The sequence below is a fragment of the Glycine soja genome, chromosome 17, assembly GCF_004193775.1.
Source record: "Glycine soja cultivar W05 chromosome 17, ASM419377v2, whole genome shotgun sequence".
NCBI lineage: Eukaryota > Viridiplantae > Streptophyta > Magnoliopsida > Fabales > Fabaceae > Glycine > Glycine soja.
In genome coordinates this window covers 2,841,202-2,858,459 of record NC_041018.1, presented here as the reverse complement: position 1 = coordinate 2,858,459, position 17,258 = coordinate 2,841,202, and the positions used below count along the sequence as shown (strand labels likewise).

General features: G+C 34.3%; 2 protein-coding genes and 1 non-coding gene across 5 annotated transcripts; all 3 read left to right on the top strand.

Annotated features, from left to right (window-relative positions):
* Positions 1-353: 353 nt before the first annotated feature.
* On the top strand, positions 354-426 carry TRNAA-UGC. The gene has a single exon. It is a non-coding gene; the product is annotated as a tRNA-Ala (tRNA).
* Positions 427-524: 98 nt separating this feature from the next.
* Positions 525-10,540, top strand: LOC114393977 (importin beta-like SAD2 homolog). Its single transcript, XM_028355507.1, has 21 exons — positions 525-772; positions 851-1,026; positions 1,217-1,384; positions 1,749-1,859; positions 1,940-2,017; positions 3,472-3,668; positions 3,759-3,819; positions 4,134-4,208; positions 4,355-4,432; positions 4,552-4,614; positions 4,690-4,773; positions 4,852-5,030; positions 5,685-5,724; positions 5,816-5,959; positions 6,105-6,224; positions 6,316-6,543; positions 7,124-7,300; positions 7,988-8,669; positions 9,099-9,304; positions 9,445-9,583; positions 9,927-10,540. The coding sequence occupies exons 1-21, from the start codon at positions 604-606 to the stop codon at positions 10,082-10,084; spliced, it is 3,333 nt and encodes a 1,110-aa protein (XP_028211308.1). The 5' UTR covers positions 525-603; the 3' UTR covers positions 10,085-10,540.
* Positions 10,541-12,090: 1,550 nt separating this feature from the next.
* Positions 12,091-17,258, top strand: LOC114392860 (YTH domain-containing protein ECT4-like). Of its 3 annotated transcripts, none has more exons than XM_028354105.1 (8): positions 12,091-12,383; positions 13,339-13,402; positions 13,551-13,695; positions 13,778-13,851; positions 13,925-14,383; positions 14,973-15,518; positions 15,660-15,872; positions 16,306-17,258. In XM_028354105.1, the coding sequence occupies exons 2-8, from the start codon at positions 13,355-13,357 to the stop codon at positions 16,903-16,905; spliced, it is 2,085 nt and encodes a 694-aa protein (XP_028209906.1). In that variant the 5' UTR covers positions 12,091-12,383; positions 13,339-13,354; the 3' UTR covers positions 16,906-17,258. The 3 variants fall into 3 exon arrangements, with proteins under 3 accessions (XP_028209906.1, XP_028209907.1, XP_028209908.1); XM_028354106.1 differs by lacking the exon at positions 12,091-12,383 and adding an exon at positions 12,526-12,547; XM_028354107.1 differs by lacking the exon at positions 12,091-12,383 and adding an exon at positions 12,576-12,829.

The following is a 17,258-nucleotide window of genomic DNA, read 5'->3' as shown; positions in this document are numbered from 1 at the left end:
TGCCGCATAAGCTTTCAAAATCAATTTTTCTTCCTTCAATATAAACCTAAAGTCAATTTAAATATGCATCTCATTTATGTTTAATGATTCAGAATTTCAGATTAATTATATTATCTTTTCAACTGTCAACACGGTTGTGCAGCATAAGAATGAAAATTTAAATGAACACATTTCAACTCAAGTCATTAACATATTCAACGATAAGCCGTCAAGACATATCAAGTTAATTTTCTTTTGCAAAAATGCATTACATCAATTTCATACCCGAAATGTAGGAGGATTAAAAACATCCGTTGACTTGGCATTTATATCACTTAATATTTAAAACTTTTGTTTTTAATGCTTATTATCATGGGGATGTAGCTCAAATGGTAGAGCGCTCGCTTTGCATGCGAGAGGCACGGGGTTCGATCCCCCGCATCTCCATTTTCAACCAATAATTATTTTTAATTTTAATTTTGAAAAAAAGTAACATTCTTTTTAGTTTTTAATTTCCTCTTATCTCGAAAAGGCGGAATCTGCCATATAAAAAGCAGACACATTCCCGCCAATATGCAAGAGCGGGTGACGCAAAACTAGGGTTTCTCTTTCTGAATTGCAACCATGCAACCAACAGCAGCATTGACCATGGCGGAGGACCTTACTCAGATCGCTCACTTGCTCGACCAAACACTCAGCCCCGACGCCATCGCCGTCCCAGCCGCCACCGATGCGCTCGATCGCCTCTCCCTTACTCCGCACTTCCCTTTCTATCTCCTCTCCATTTCCACCGGTAATTTAATTTAATTCAACTCCTGCTTTTGGAAAACATAACAAACGTTACAATTCTCGTTTTGTGTTTCGCGAACAGGAGCAGGAAATCAAGGTCAGAAAATCGCTGCTGCTACCTACCTCAAGAACCTCATTCGCCGCACCGTCGATAGCACCGGCGTCAAGCCTTCCAACGTGAGCAAGGAGTTCAAAGACCAGCTGATGCAGGCGTTGCTTCAAGTCGAGTTGTCCGTTCTTAAAATTTTAGTCGAAGTGGTACTCATATAAATTCTGCTTTCTAATTTCTCATGAACTGCGTTTTGTTCTGATTTGCCCATATATATATATATATATATATATATATATATATATACAGTGTGTGTGTGTGTGTGTGCGCGCGCGCGTTTGTGTCTAAGTATGTATGAGTATATATGAATCTGAGTGGTGACTGATTCTGTGGTTGCAGTTTCGCACCATTGCTGTTGCTGATTTTGTTAAGCAGAATTTGTGGCCGGAGCTTGTGCCTAATTTGCAGTCTGCTATTCAGAATAGCCATCTTATCAGCGGTTCAAACACCAAATGGAATACTGTAAATGCACTTCTTGTTCTCCATGCTCTTCTCAGACCTTTCCAGGTACTTGTGCTTGTGAGATTTTGGAATCTGTAATTAGATGCAGTTTGGCTTATTGTGGTTCTATAATATTTTTAGTTCTGTTAATTGTTTTTATGAAACTTTATATGTGCTCAATGTTGAATGGCTTTGGAGAGTTCAAATTGTTAAAACTATCAGTGAAGATGATAATGGTGGGCTTTGGTTGCTTTTTAATAAGTATATGCTTCTGAGTTTTTGAATTTTTTGTTACTCAATGCAGTTTGCCATAATGTTCTCATATAATAGCTTTTATCTGTATTTTATTTTAGAAAACTTTGTATGTGATGAGTGCTGAATGGCTTTGGTTGCTTTGACTTACGTTCAAATTCATTCCTTCATTTTGCAGTATTTTTTGAATCCTAAAGTTGCTAAGGAACCGGTACCGCCACAATTGGAGCTTATATCCAAAGAAATTCTTGTGCCTTTGCTTGCTGTTTTCCATCAATTTGTTGAAAAGGTATTGTGTCTTTCTTATTTGCCTTGCTCAGCTTTTCTTATGAACTTCACTTCTGAGTGATTGTATTATGCTTGGATCAGGCTTTAGCAACCCATGGCATAGCAGAAAAAAAAACTGAGAAAGTCCTCCTTACTATATGCAAATGCCTACATTTTGCAGTAAGTATTGATTTGACGCATGTATAGTTGACATACAAACATCTATATATTTGTTATTTTCTGCCTTGATTTGAAAATATTCAATAATGGTGGAGCTGAAGCCTAGAAGTTAAATGATCTTGTTATCTAAATGGAATTCTTCTGTCATCTTCTGGTTGTATTGTTTGTGATGTCGTTGCATATTTAAAACTAGGGTTACAGAAAGTAACCTAATCTAGAGTAAAAAGGGAAATAAAGACTAAAATTGATACTCAAAATATTTCATTCATTCATTGTCTGATTTCCCTAAAAGAGAGATGCATTTATATATAGGCCTAATTGATGCTAGTCAATGGATACTATTTATCCATGTGTCAACATCTCATTATTTACTATAAAACTAAAATAACTTATAATATCAATATCTAACTATATCCTATATAATCTCTTAACCATTTAATTTTGAGAGCATATTTGGGTCTCCCTAGGCCCATCCTAACAGATGTCTATACTCTTTTGGCGTAGTTTTGTTATTAAATTCTATTAAGTCAACACTGCATTTATAAGTTGGCCTTGGATTCTATGAGCCAAATACATCTAAAAGTTTCAGTTGGCCTTTGATGGTATTAGTTTTTGGCTCATCAGCTTTAACTATCATTTGTGAAGTCATGAAGCTAATTTTTCCCAATGTGTTTTGCACACAGGTAGGGATGTTCATAATTTGGGTATTTACATAACTAGATTATAAGTGGATATTATAACTATAACTACTTTTCAAAATATGGGTATAATTTGATATAACTAGTTATTGTTTTTAAAATATGGATATATAACTAATTATGAATAAACTAGTTATATAATCAATTATATAACAAGTTATCTCTAAAACCAATTATATAACTAGTTATAGATGAACAAAAAGAAGTTGTTTGAAATACCCATTTTTATGAAACTAATTATATTTTTATAACTATAACTAGTTTTTAAATAAAAATAAGTTATTTGAAATACCCATAACTGTAAAATTGGTTATAGTTTTAAACCTACTTTTATATAACTAGTTATAGGTATTTTTTTAGAACTAGTTTTTTTGTGATCTGCAGCCATGCTACACTGATTTTTCTGGAACATTAAGGTTGAAAATTACTTAGTGTTATTAGTCTCCTTGTCTCTTATTTATACTGAAAAATAAAGTGTGTGGGAGAGATAGACTCATTATTCTCATCCTGTTTAAGTTACTATTAAACTTGTTGAATAGAATTTGGTTCTTCACTGTGAAAAGGAAAGCTTTCAGCTAATGTGACCTATTATGTTCTCTGTTACTCTTTGCTATCTAGTCCAAACTTTATGCTTGATTTTTTCCCCTGGTCTATAGTCTCCACATGCTAAATTCTTTTTGGCACTGCTATTATTTATTTGATATCCTTTTTAAATGGTTATATGCTTTTCTTTCTATTTGAAATTTCTACATATAGGTAAAGTCCTACATGCCATCAACTTTAGCTCCTCTACTGCTTTCATTCTGTCGGGACCTAATGAGCATTTTGGGTTCTCTAAGCTTTGATTGTGTGGTCAATCAAGAAGATGAATATTTGACAAGATTGAAGACTGGAAAAAGAAGTCTGCTTATTTTCTCTGCCCTTGTAACCCGGCACAGGAAACATTCTGATAAGTAATATGGTTCATAAAGTTTTTCTTTTTTATTGATTGGATATAAACATTTTTGATATTATATATTGAAACATATGCCCTTTATTTTCAGGTGGATGCCAGAAATTATAAATTGTGTTTTAAACATAGTCAAATTTACCAAAAATACCAGTGTAAGATATGGTCATTAATTTTTGTACTTAATAACTGGTTAGTAGTTGGCCTGAGCAATGGTTATGCTTGCTGTTCTAGTTCTTTGATGCTAAAATTCTGAACTACTCATTAATACTCTAACTTAAAGCCTTAAACTGTTATCTGCTCAGCATCTTATTTATTAACCATCTGTATTTATTTTCCACACTTCTTCCAAAATCCAAATCTTTATTTATCTGTAACTTGATTCTGGACTTGTTGCCTTGATATTTATTATTATATATCCTCATATTTTAGACATTCCAATATTTGAACTGTCATGTTCCTCTTGCAGAAACTTCCTTTCCTTTCAGAGAGGCTTTTGTCCCTAGGTTTTGATGTAATTTCAAATATACTGGAGACTGGGCCGGTAGGTTTCTGATTTTATTTTTTCTTTCTAGTTTCAATTATTTTAAAAATTAAATTCCAATTGTTAGAATGCTGTGAAATTCTTTTTTTAGTGTTCATATTCTTAAAATATTCATCTTTGATAAGGTTCAATTTCAATTTATACAGGGATGGCGATTAGTTTCTCCACATTTTACAACTCTATTGGAATCTGCAATCTTTCCAGCATTAGTCATGAATGACAAGGTCAGAATTTATTTAAAATATAACATGCATATTTGTTTTGCTTAAGAATAATTAGTAAAATTGAGTTGCTTAAAATACACTTTTTCTTGTTAATTTCTTATGGAAATGTTAATGCATAGGACATGTCAGAGTGGGAAGAAGACCCAGATGAGTATATACAGAAGAATCTTCCTTCAGATATAGTATGGAAATTGATCTTTTTGTATTTTGTTTTACCTTAATTTTTAGATATATATCTAACCTGAATTTGTATTTAGGATGAAATTTCAGGATGGAGAGAGGATTTATTCACTGCTAGAAAAAGTGCAGTAAACTTACTTGGTGTTATTTCAATGTCAAAGGTTACTACATGAACAAAAAATTTATTAGCCTATGTCCTAGATATTACCATGGCTCATTTTTTTCACTAATGTCTACAGGGTCCACCAATGGAGACTGCCACTGACAGTTTATCAGCTTCATCCAAGCGTAAAAAAGGTCAAAAGAACAAAAAAAGCAATCAACGCCGCTCTATGGGGGAGTTATTGGTGCTTCCATTTTTGTCCAAGTTTCCCATTCCTTCCGCTTCCAACTTGTCTCAAAAGAAAATCTTGAATGAGTGAGTTTTATTTATGCTTCACATGTTCATGCCTTAAATAAATGCAAATTATGTTTTTAAGATCAATGACCTGATCTATGATGATAAATACTTTGTTCATTTGTTAATATATATGTTTTTAACTGCCTATTGGCAAAGCAATAGTATAGATATGGAATAGTGAACATTTTCTTTTGAATCAGCTTCAACGGAATTTATCTAGCTGAATTTTGTATGTGTTTGATGTCACTTTTTATTGAAAAAATAGTTGCTTTCAAATCCTCTCTAGAGAAGCTGCTAAAAAAATCGATTATTTTCACAAGTCAAGTTAATTCAATCAAACATGCAGCTAATCAATCGTGTTTAGCTATAATGAATTTATACCCATTTGATGCCTTATACATTTTTTGTATGTTTTGTGTTGATAATTCTTAATTCCTTTCTGTTCTTTTTTTTTCCTAAAAGAACTTCCTTCCTGATTGAAGGGGACAAGGATGTTTCTTGTGTAGATATCCTTACTCTATATTTAGCCTATTTCCTTTTTATTTTTTTGCTTCCCTTGACATGTTATAAGCTGTGCCGCATACCTGAACATGCTTAATTTTTAATTAGTATTTCTGTTTTTTTTTTATTAACTTTATCTGCATGTTCTTGTTACATCATAAACCATGGCAGTTACTTTGGTGTTCTTATGGCATATGGTGGCCTGCAAGATGTGAGGACATTTCTCCTTTTGTTCAACAATCCATCAGTGTTTCTATCTTAAATTACTAAAAGGAGTTTATATTCTGCCATTTCTTATACAGTTTTTGAGGGAGCAAGAGCCTGAATTTGTAACAACCCTTGTTCGTACCCGGATTTTGCCACTGTATACAGTAGCTGTGTCCCTACCATACCTAGTTGCTAGTGCAAACTGGGTACTTGGAGAACTTGGCTCCTGTCTACCAGAAGTAAGACAGAGTGTCAACTAAACTATCATAACTCAAGCAATTTCAGATTCAAATTGCTTCTCAATAAGCTTTCATGTAACTTTTCTGAGGAAATACCTTCAACACATTTTTAGTTGATCCCAAGTTGGTTTCTGTGTCTTTTCAGGAGATGAGTACTGAGGTATATTCCCAATTGCTTATGGCATTGGTCATGCCAGATAGGCAGGGTCCTTCTTGCTATCCAGTGCGGGTTTCTGCTGCTGGGGCAATTACCACACTACTTGATGTGAGCTTTTAGTTCCTTGATTTGTTTTGTACCGGTTGTTCTTATTCTCTCTTTCTATGTTTTACTACTCAGCTTTTGTTTTCTTTTTCAGAATGACTACATGCCCCCTGATTTTCTACCCCTTCTCCAAGTAATAGTTGGCAACATTGGAAATGATGAGACTGAGAGTGAGAGCGAGAGTTCCATCTTATTTCAGCTTCTCAGTTCTATTATGGAAGCTGGAGATGAAAAAGTTGCAGTCCATATCCCACATATTGTCTCATCAATAGTGAGTCCAGTCTCAAAATGGTTAACTTCCAATCTGGAGCCTTGGCCTCAAGTATGTTGATCTTTCTTGTTTATTTATTGGTTAATAATCATTTCTATTGGTTTCATCAGACAATTCCAATCACATAATAATAACATTAAATCTGGGTATGCTATTGCTAAATATACATAACTTTATTTCAAAGTTTTATTGAATTTTCTTGATATGACTCCAAATGGTTTTCAAGATTGGAAGTTTTAATGATTTGGTTGGGTGAAATTAAATACTTATTCACCTAGGGGTTTGCTAAATTAAACACTTTTTTTTTATAGTTTATCTATAATTCTATATTGCTCCTTTTTGTCTGCTGTAGAGTGTTTTTGTAGCAAAGTATACAGTCACATATGCATGCGAATAACATTGCATTTTCCTTTATTTCTTTATGCATCCATGTGTCTTGATCTATACCCAATATGATGTTTGCCTCCACGATTACGCTGAGTATAATGTTTTTCATGCCCATGGGGATGTGTCTATCATGCTTTTCTTACAGTTGCTTTTTTTTTTTAAGAGAACATATGCATCTCTTGCTTTGATTGAGTTTTGAGGCAACACAAGTGCTACTTTTGATATGTGTATGTATGTACAATAGGTGGTTGAACGTGCAATTGCTGCTCTGGCAGTTATGGGTCAGACTTGGGAAGACTCCAGGCCTGAAGAATCTGAGTCAGATGAGTCTCGTCAAAATTGGGCTTTGGGTCAAGTGGCAATTGCTAGAGCTTTTGCTGCACTCTTGCAGCAGGCTTGGCTTACCCCTCTGTGCACACTGGTTAGTTTGAGTGCCTTTCTAAATTGAACTTTGATTTTCTTTACTTTTTGTTCCCAGGGGAAAGCAAAAAAGAGAATATGAAGGGTTTAATGAAGTTTTGATTTGTGATGATCTACCTTGTCACATTGTATTTTTTTTGTCTCTTTTGAATTTCCCAAATGTTTAGTGACCACAATAAGAATCTGTCTAACACTTTCTCTAATTTATGTTTCTTAATTGCTATTATACTATTTTGAGCGCATTTGCTTCTTATACTTTAAACTGTTTGTGCTCATTAGTCTCCTCTCCTTGCTTTATGTATTTGCTATCAGATAACGATTGCCTTTCCTCAAGTCTTTTACATCATTTTAAAATAGGGTTAAGTAAGTTTTTAGTCATTGCAAATTGGGCCATGCTTGTTTTTAGTTCCTGGAAAATAAATTGTTTTCTTTTGGCTTCTTTTTTTAATTAATGAAAATGGGTCATGTAATCCTTATTTCCATAAATGAATGACCAAAATAAGATGATTTTTTTTTAAGGACAAGGATTACATTTGATACATTTTCATAAATGAGGCATCAAATGGAGGCGATTTATTTTTGAGACTAAAAATGAATGTTGCATTACTTACTGAAACTCAACATATTTAACCCTACCAAAATATATTGTCATGTTAAAGTTTTATTATGTTTTCTTGAATTTGATAAGGATCAACAAGATCAGCAGGCTCCCCCCTCATCATGCATTGAAGATTTGTCAACTTTGCTACAGTCTGTCTTGCTATCTATTGATGAAAATCACATGATTCAAGAGCTTAAAGTATCAGAACTGCTGTCAGTTTGGTCTGAAATGATTGCAGAGTGGCATGCATGGGAGGAATCAGAGGATTTATCGATTTTTGAGGTGATTAAGGAAATTGTGAATTTAGATTGCAGATATAAGCTGAAAAACTTTGTTGTAAAAGAGATGCCACCCCTTCCAGCTCCACCCGTTCCTGAACGTTCAATTGTAGAGGGCATTGGTGCTTTCATCAGTGAGGCAATTAAGCAATATCCTTCTGCAACATTGAGAGCTTGCTCATGTGTCCATATATTATTACATTGTCCAACCTTCTCACCTGAAACTGAAGGTGTAAAGCAGTCATTGGCTATTGTTTTTAGTCAGACAGCCTTCTCTCGCTTTATAGAAGTTCAAAGCACACCCAATGCACTTTGGAAGCCTCTATTGCTTGCTATATCTTCGTGCTATTTGTGTTATCCTGATATAGTAGAAGGTATTCTGGAAAAGGGCAAACACGGAGGCTTCAAAATTTGGGCATCTGCTTTGTGTCATGTATCCAATAGATCTTTTGAGCCTGGTCTGACGGCAGAGGCTGAGATGAAGTTAATTGGTAAATAGTTTGCTTTCAAGCATTACTAAATTTACATAATATTTTTTTTCCATTTTCCTAAGTAATAGTATGCCCTATATATCGATTGTCTTAATTATTATATGCTCTATTCAGATTTACCTTGTTTTAAGCAATTTAGCACACCATTCTGTTGTTTGTTCTGAAACTTGAAATGTTGATTGTTGAAAAGGGAAAACTTTTCCGATCACGAACAACCTGCTTGGGAATACTTTTAAGAATGTAACCCTACATGGTTCTTCATTCTACTTGTTTTTTTTTTTTTTGCTCATAATTGAACTTTCAACTATATATTATTTGAAGGCTGCTATTCATTCGAGTTTTAAGTTCTAACAGTCATTAGCAAAAACCGTCAAACAGTTGAAACTGTTTTTTCACAACTTTGCTTATTTCTTTCTGGATGAATTTCAGTGATGACATTGGCCCGATTGATTGAGCAACTTCTCAAACAAGGGAACTCAGGCGATGAAATTCAAAACTGCTTTACTTCACTGTTGGAGGTATCCGTTCGATTGAAAGAAGCACATGATGGGAAAGAAGATGAACAAGGATCTGATAATGATGAAAACGAAGATGATGAGGACGAGGACGAGGACAGTGACGATGATTATGATGAGGTTGACCTTTGCAGTGTCTTCTCATTATTTTTTCTGTTCACAGCACATCAATATGTACCTCTTTTTGCCTACAGTGTCCAGTGATCAACGTGTTTTCTTACTTACTCATTTTTCTTTTTTTGGTTTATTTGTTTGAATAGGATTCTGGGAGTGAGGAATACGAAGAAACAGAAGAAGAATTTCTTAATAGGTATGCTAAAGCTGCTGAGGCATTGGAAAATGGTTCAGCTATTATTGAAGAGGGGGATGATGAAGATCAAGAACTGGGGCTGGAATTAGGTAAAGCCTTTTACGTATGTGCATAAAATACGTGCTTATCTGCTTTTTGTTTTGTACATGCATCATCAATATAAAAAAAACCCCTTAAAAATGAGTTTGGTTGTTGCATCGTTATAATTAATCCGGAATTTGGAGGTGGTTTCATCACAGCAGCCAAGAACAATTTATTCTTGAATATCATTTTGAGATATTAATGAAGTTCACAAATCACAATGATTTAGTATACTTACTAGTTACTATCCGTGTCTCCCGATCGTAGTTTAGGGTTGCTTATTCACAATTTAATCATAGATGGAAAATTTTCCGTTTCTAATCCTTCCACTGTTGCATTATCCGAATACAGGTCAATTAATAGACGTTGATGAACAAAATGTATTATTGTCCTTGATAGACAAGTACCACCATGTGCTCACACGAGGGCTAGTTTTGCCATCGGAGCTCGTCATGAATTTTCTGAATGCCTTCCCCGGGTACGGTTCATACTTCCAGCAATACAGATAACCATCGACCATCGTTTGTTTATGTTGTATTGTCAAGGTTGTGTGCAAATGACAAATTTTCATTTATTCAAGAAAAGTCGGGGGTTGAGAGATGTGTGTATAGAGGATACAAATTTTTTTATTTTTTTTTGGGGGGTGGGGCGCGGGGTTTCTGGAAATATCTAGTTGCTATTCGTTGATTTGCATAATTCTTTGAATTGGGGAAGGGAAGCAAGGCGTTATTTACAACGTCGAGGTTTCAAATGAGTTGAGGCAGCGTGTATACGTGGAGCTGCGAAAATATACTGTTGAACAACTTTTCAGATTTGAGTCGTTAGTGGTTTGTGCTGTGGCGTGTATGAAAGGAATTGGATCTTGTAGAGTTTAAAATTAAATTGCAATTATAATCGAGGTACTTAGAGTTTTGAAAAACAATCATGTTTATTTTAATGGAAAAAGGAATATTTTCAAGTGTTTAGATCTTTGTGGTTAAAATTTTAACTGTAGAGAATCTTGATCCATACATGTAAAATCTATCCTTGTTGCACTTTGCAAGTCTATATTCGCTCGGCGTCTGTCTTATTTTTCTGAAACTGGTGGATCGTAGAAAGTTCTTGTTAGACAAAAACTAACAGGAATAATTTCTGTTGCATTCACGAATTTTTTAATTCTTTAACTTACCAATAAAATATTACGACCAGAATTCATTAGATCACAAATTTTATCATTTTACTAACATTATTTTATGATTTTACTCCTTGAGTGTTTTCTTTTTGCACACATTTTGTCATTATATTTTTAGTTTTTGCATATTTTATCATCTAGTTTTTTTTTGTATTTTATATCATGTTGATAACAAAATAAAGTCTTCTGATGGAAACAAGTAAGCATTTAAGGGATGAATAAAATGCATACAAATTAAAAAATAAATGTTGAATTTCTTCGTTATCATGTTTGATTTGGTGTTGAAAAATAAATTTTAGGTCTAAAATTAATTTTAATTTAAAGTAGTTTCAAATCATTTTTGTGTTTGGTCAATTGATTTATAATATGACTATTTTTAGTTTAATGATAAAAACATTTGAATATAAATTATATCATTATAAAATCAATTTGATCAAAGATTAATTTTTTCAACTTTTTTCTAACCAGAGATTTTATTAAAACTAAATTGTGCCAAGAAAAAAGGAGGTCATTTGAATATGTAATAATAAGCAACATGTTATAATAAAAGAGAATTTCTAGAATTTTCTCTTGCTAAACAATTTTTTTTCTTTTAACAAATACTCATTGAGTTTGCATATTTTAATATATGAGATGAAGATGGCTAGTTGCGTTTTGCAAGACAAGCTTTTTTATATTGTTTAAGTTAGACTGCCGCTATGCTAAGCAACTTAACGAACTTATTCATTGACCTAACCCGAATACACCAGGGAAAAAAATATGACAAAATACAATGATTAACCCTATAAGGGGGACACTTAATATTTTGATCCTTTGCCCCCTCCCTTATCTCCAGTGACATCATTGTCGGTGGAACAATACGAAGGACATTATGGGTAACGAATCAATAATTAATGAAAAATGTTTGGATACCAGTACCATATACTATATTTTAACACATTCTTTCAAATACTAAATTCTTCATTATATTCATCAAAATTTATTAAAAAGAATTAAATTGTGTAAATCTCACTTTTAATTAATAGTAAATATAACTCATATTTTTATAATTCACAACAATAAATTTGTGCATGAAAAACTGAGAGCTAAATTCAGCGTTCATGCATTGGGCAGTTTCCACAGGTCACGGACTGCCACCGTAAGCGCGCGTACGGAGCAAGCATACCAAACGGCGACGTTCTCGCATTTGTTAAATTGAAGTGGCATTTTGGTTGTATCCGAATCAAATAAGGGGCATGGAAGTAAATGAAGAAGCCCCCATTAAAGAGGGGTATAATAAAAAAATGAAATTGAAATTGCGAAACACTTTCGTATCTTAAATAGGTGGGAACCTCTATTTCCACGTCTCTTTCATTTTCACAAACACACACACTTTCTTCCTTTCTTTCTTCTGTTTAATTTTATTTTTAATTTTCTTGCACGCACCGAAACCGCCCCTTTTCAAAGGCCAAAGGCTCTCTCTATTCTCTCACTCTTTCTTTCCTCTCTCTGTTTAATGGTTAGGGTTTCGTAGGGCCGTCATCGGAATGTTCCAGAAGGCCCTTCCTTCTCTCTTTGCCCTTTCCAATTCCGTTATACGACGGCGTTTCGTGCCAACCATGCGTTGAATTGTTTTTTTTTTTTTCTTTTTCCTTCAGGTGAATAATACTCCTTTTTCATGCGTTCTTTTTCTTTTTACTCGCGTGTGTCTGTGTCGATTGATTCGTTTAGTTCTCATATTCGGTGATTGAAGTTGTTTTCTTCTCGAACGCGTGCTAGGTCGAGTTGGAGAATAGTTTTCTTGTGAAGTTGTAGGGACGAGGTTTTTTTTTTTTTTGCGGTTTTGTTCTCGTGGTTTTCGTTTTGCGAATACTCGATTCTGGGGTGGGTTTTTTGTTTTTGTTTTGTTTTCTAGGTTTAGAGAAGGGGTTTCTTTGGGGGGCTAAATTGGTTGCTTAATTGGTAAGTTACTGAGCTGGTTCACTATTTGAAGGTCAAACCGCATCGATACAAAAGGGATTTGAAAGATTGGTATATAAATTGATGAGTGATGTTTCTGGGTTTTAGCTTTTGAGATTTAGGTCTTCTCAATCTGTTTGTGTTGGTGAGTTAACCCTTGTAAGCAACTATGGGAGTGTTGTCAGAAATTGAAATTTGATAGTATTTTAGCTCAGTTTGTTGATATTGTAGTTTATATTTGGAGTTGAGGAAGGTTTAATTACTGACACTTTGATGCATTGCATACGATAGATACAGTTGGTGGTTTGATTTTCTGTTCACAACTCAACCCAATAAGATTGTTTTCGATTATGTTTGTGTGAAAGAAGTGCCTGAACAGTAACATTAAAAAGGAGTTGGGGATTAATGAAATTGTTTTTCACAAGGATGTCTGTATCCGTTACTTTTAGTGTTTTCATGACATCGTGGATTTTGTGAGTTTTTTGGTCATGACTTCGTTCTAGTTCATTTGTTCTGTGTTTCATGTTTTGTGCATCACAATTGTTTTTGCTTACTTTAGAGTTTATCTGCTGCTCATTTTCGATTAGTGAAAACCCTGGTTTCTTTTGAATGCCATTTTCTCACTTTAATATTTTTTGGATTGTTTTGTTGCAGTGGCGGCAGTTCTGGTATGGAAATGTATGATGTTTCTGAAACTAGAAATGCAGATGCTTATTTGGTAATTTTATTGAATTTTTGTAACCTCTGGTTTTTAAATATATATGATGTCTACTTTGATGACCTGCCATTATTGTATTATGTGCATTGTGTCTTCTTTTTGAGTTAGTATGACAATAAAGTTTTGTTGCTATCTATTGGATTTTCAGATTGAAGGCACTGATTTAAACTTACATCTGACAAGCCCAAATATTCAACAATTTCAAGCCATGTTTAATGATGGAGCCCCTGAATTTGTTGCTGATCAGAACTTGTATTACCCTGCTGCCACCAATTATGGGTATTACTGTACAGGTAAATCAGAATTATATGCCTTGGCTTGAGTTCATGGTATATTAGGTATGCATCATATTAACTAGTTATTTATTATGGTTAGGATTTGAATCACCCGGAGAATGGGAGGACCACCATAGGATTTTTGGTGTAGATGGTCCTGATATTCAGTACACAGTGAGTCTAGTTCTCCTCTACTTGTGTGTCATATTGGGTTGATAGCTGATTAGAATACTTGTTTCTTTGCCAGGGTGCACAAAACGAAAGTTTTCCATATGTATATTATACACCTAGCTATGGATTTGCACAGTCTCCATACAATCCATACAATCCTTATATTCCTGGTGCAATGATAGGAGTTGATGGTTCATTTGGAGGAGCAGAGCAATATTACTCCCTCCCCAATTATCAAAACACTATTTCTTCACCTGCTTATATTCCTGTTGTTCAACCTGACAATTTCCCTAACAGTTCTGTTGACTCATCGTTTGATACCAGTGCTTCTGTCAGCAGACCTGATGGAAAAGGTTTAAAACATAAGTTCAATTCAGCTTCTGGTTCCTTTACTAGGAACTCTTCAAAATCATTATCAAATCCCACAAGTTCCTTGGCCAGGATATCAGAAGGTCCGAGAGATAATACTGGGGTGAAGAAAGATTTGACAAGTGGCAGGGGTTTTCTTAATATGGCTTCCTCACCTGTCCATCAGGTAGGAATCCAACTCTTTTAAAGCTGTATTTGAATGAGTATGCTGTGCCCACTTCTGCTGTTGACTTGTATCATCATATCTATAAAGTCAACTATGTACTGAGAAAAATATTGATACTTGATAAGACTATAACAAGTTAATAATTTGCATTCCCTAGACGTTACTATTTCTCTGAAATGGACACACTTGGGGAGAATGCCTAGATATGGATTAATTAATGGACTTTGAGCTCTTTTGTACTTTGAATCTCAGTGTGATATTGAGTCAGTTTGGACATTTTAAACAAGTAGCTATAGAAGAAAATAAAATGAATCAAAGATGTAAAATGAATCAAATTTCCCTCCCAAGTTAAAATCAATTTATGTATAACTACTTATTCAGTAGTTCTCTCTCTCTCTCTCTCTCTCTCTCTCTATCTTTAACATAAGTTGAGTTTAACTCATGGTATAAGTTTGTTTCATTTTACCTCCTTAATTCATTTTTTTTCTTTTATAAATTCTTATTGTGTTTGGTGACTTATTTCATCTTTAAAGTGGATTGTCTGTTAAAAACTTCAAAATTTCTTGAATATTTTTGGTTGGTTTTGTAGGCCAGAAGCATTGATGCCTCGACCCATGCTGTAGATATTTCCAATGGAAATGTTTTGTCCCATAGTAATCAATTAAAAATAGCTTCCCCTCTGAGTAGTGGATTTTCTGATTATGGATCTAATGCTAATGGACAGTCTGTGGTTGCTAAACTTCGACCAAAGGTTCATGTAGGTAAAGGACTGAGTGAAGTAAATGGAAGTTCTGATGTTTTAGGTGAGCAAAATCGGGGCCCGAGAATTAGTAATTATAAGTCAAAATTTCCACTGGCTGTCAAAGCCTATGCAAATAAAGGAGATGACAATACACAAGAGAATATCATCATTTCTACTGATCAATATAACAGGGAGGATTTCCCTGTCAATTATGAAAATGCAAAGTTTTTTGTTATAAAATCGTACAGTGAAGATGATGTGCACAAAAGCATTAAATATAATGTGTGGTCATCAACACCTCATGGAAACAAGAAGCTGCAGAGTACTCATGAAGATGCTAAGAGAATAGCTTCTGGAAATTTTGGAAGCTGCCCTATCTTTCTTTTCTTTTCTGTGAGTTTACATTATGATGATGCTTTCAATGAGTTTTGATTCTGCTTTTTTTTTTTTTAATCTTCATACCTAAACTTATGTGCATCTGGAAATTTCCCTTCTATGATCATGCTGACATTGTTTTCCTTTTTTGCAATGTAGGTTAATGCAAGTGGTCAATTTTGTGGGGTTGCAGAGATGATTGGACCTGTTGACTTCAATAAGGACATGGACTTTTGGCAGCAAGATAAATGGAGTGGGAGCTTCCCTGTAAAGTGGCACATCATAAAAGATGTGCCAAATGCAAATTTTAGGCACATTATACTAGAGAACAATGAGAACAAACCTGTCACTAATAGCAGAGACACACAAGAGGTATGTATATTGTTTTTTGGATCTGCAGTTCGTTTACCAATGTAGATTTGACAAGTCTGCCCAACCTATAGGCATTTAACCTTAATGTTTGACTAAGTTTTTACCTGATTAAGTACATTGAACCTGTGCGCTCTATGTAAAACTTTAAATTTATGAAAATATGGTGTGCATTATTGAGGTGGGTTACTGAGTAAGTAGAATTGAATGTGTAGAGGCTTTCTGATTGTCATTCTGTGATACTTCTATGATTTGATTGTCTTGATTGAAGTGTATTCCCAAGTGTTTTTTTTGGAGCAGCTGTTATGTTTAATTTGTGTTAGGCTGTTATTTTGGTTTTGTTACCTTTTGTAGATTTTCAAGGGGGGTTGCATTTTTTATCCCTAACTATTATTTGAAGTAATTTTGACCATCAAACCCCATTCCTCTTGTGCAGATAATGTATAGTAAAGGTTTGGAAATGCTGAAAATATTCAAAAACCATAATTTGAAGACATCTTTGCTTGATGACTTTATGTATTATGAAAATCGTCAGAAGATCATGCAGGAAGAAAAGGCCAAGTTGCTAATTAGAAGTTTTAAAAATCCGTTAGTGTTACCCACATTAGAACCACCTCGTAAGTTGAATTTTGTCATTGACATCCCTCCAGTTGGTGATGAGAAAAATGCAAAGATGGATGACGAGGTTGATAGCCTAAAACAGATTTCAAGTGCTGGACATATTGTTAGTAGTTCTGAGATCACCAGCACTACATCTGTGGATGAAAAGGCTGAGAAAGGTTCAGTTGATAAAGAAGATATTGCTTCTGTCCTTAAGATTGGTTCAGTTACTATTACCCCAAAACAGGTGGAGACTAAACCATCTGGCATTAGTGTTGCTAATAAGGAACCGCTTGATGTTATCACAGTAGGCTCAATGCAAATCAGAGTTAATGGATTTGCCGAGTCATCCGGTTTTTTGAAGATTGGGACTATTCCCCTTGATCCAAGAACACTACAGCTGGACGGAGGTTCTCGTGTTAAAAATGGATCTTAAAATTTGCATATAAATGTCAAGGCACGTTTTGGATCTTTAGGAAAAGATGGATTTAATGCCTGCCTGATTGTGCCACTGTTGGGAAGTTGGGTTTCTATTCAATCTTCTTTTACTGCTTTTTTGTTTGCTACTGATTGATACAAAGGGTCATACTGATGTCATGGATATTTTGAGCGGTGTTGATTCAAAATACTTTTAATGAAAGTGTAACCCTCCTTTTGTATTTCGGTCGTCAGCAATAAATATACAAAGGTTGTTTCTTTGTTGCAGATTTTCAAGAACTTTGTCGAACTTGAAAAAATTTGCTAAACCTTCGAGCCTGTATTTTTTATGTTAATGTTGCTTTAATTGTT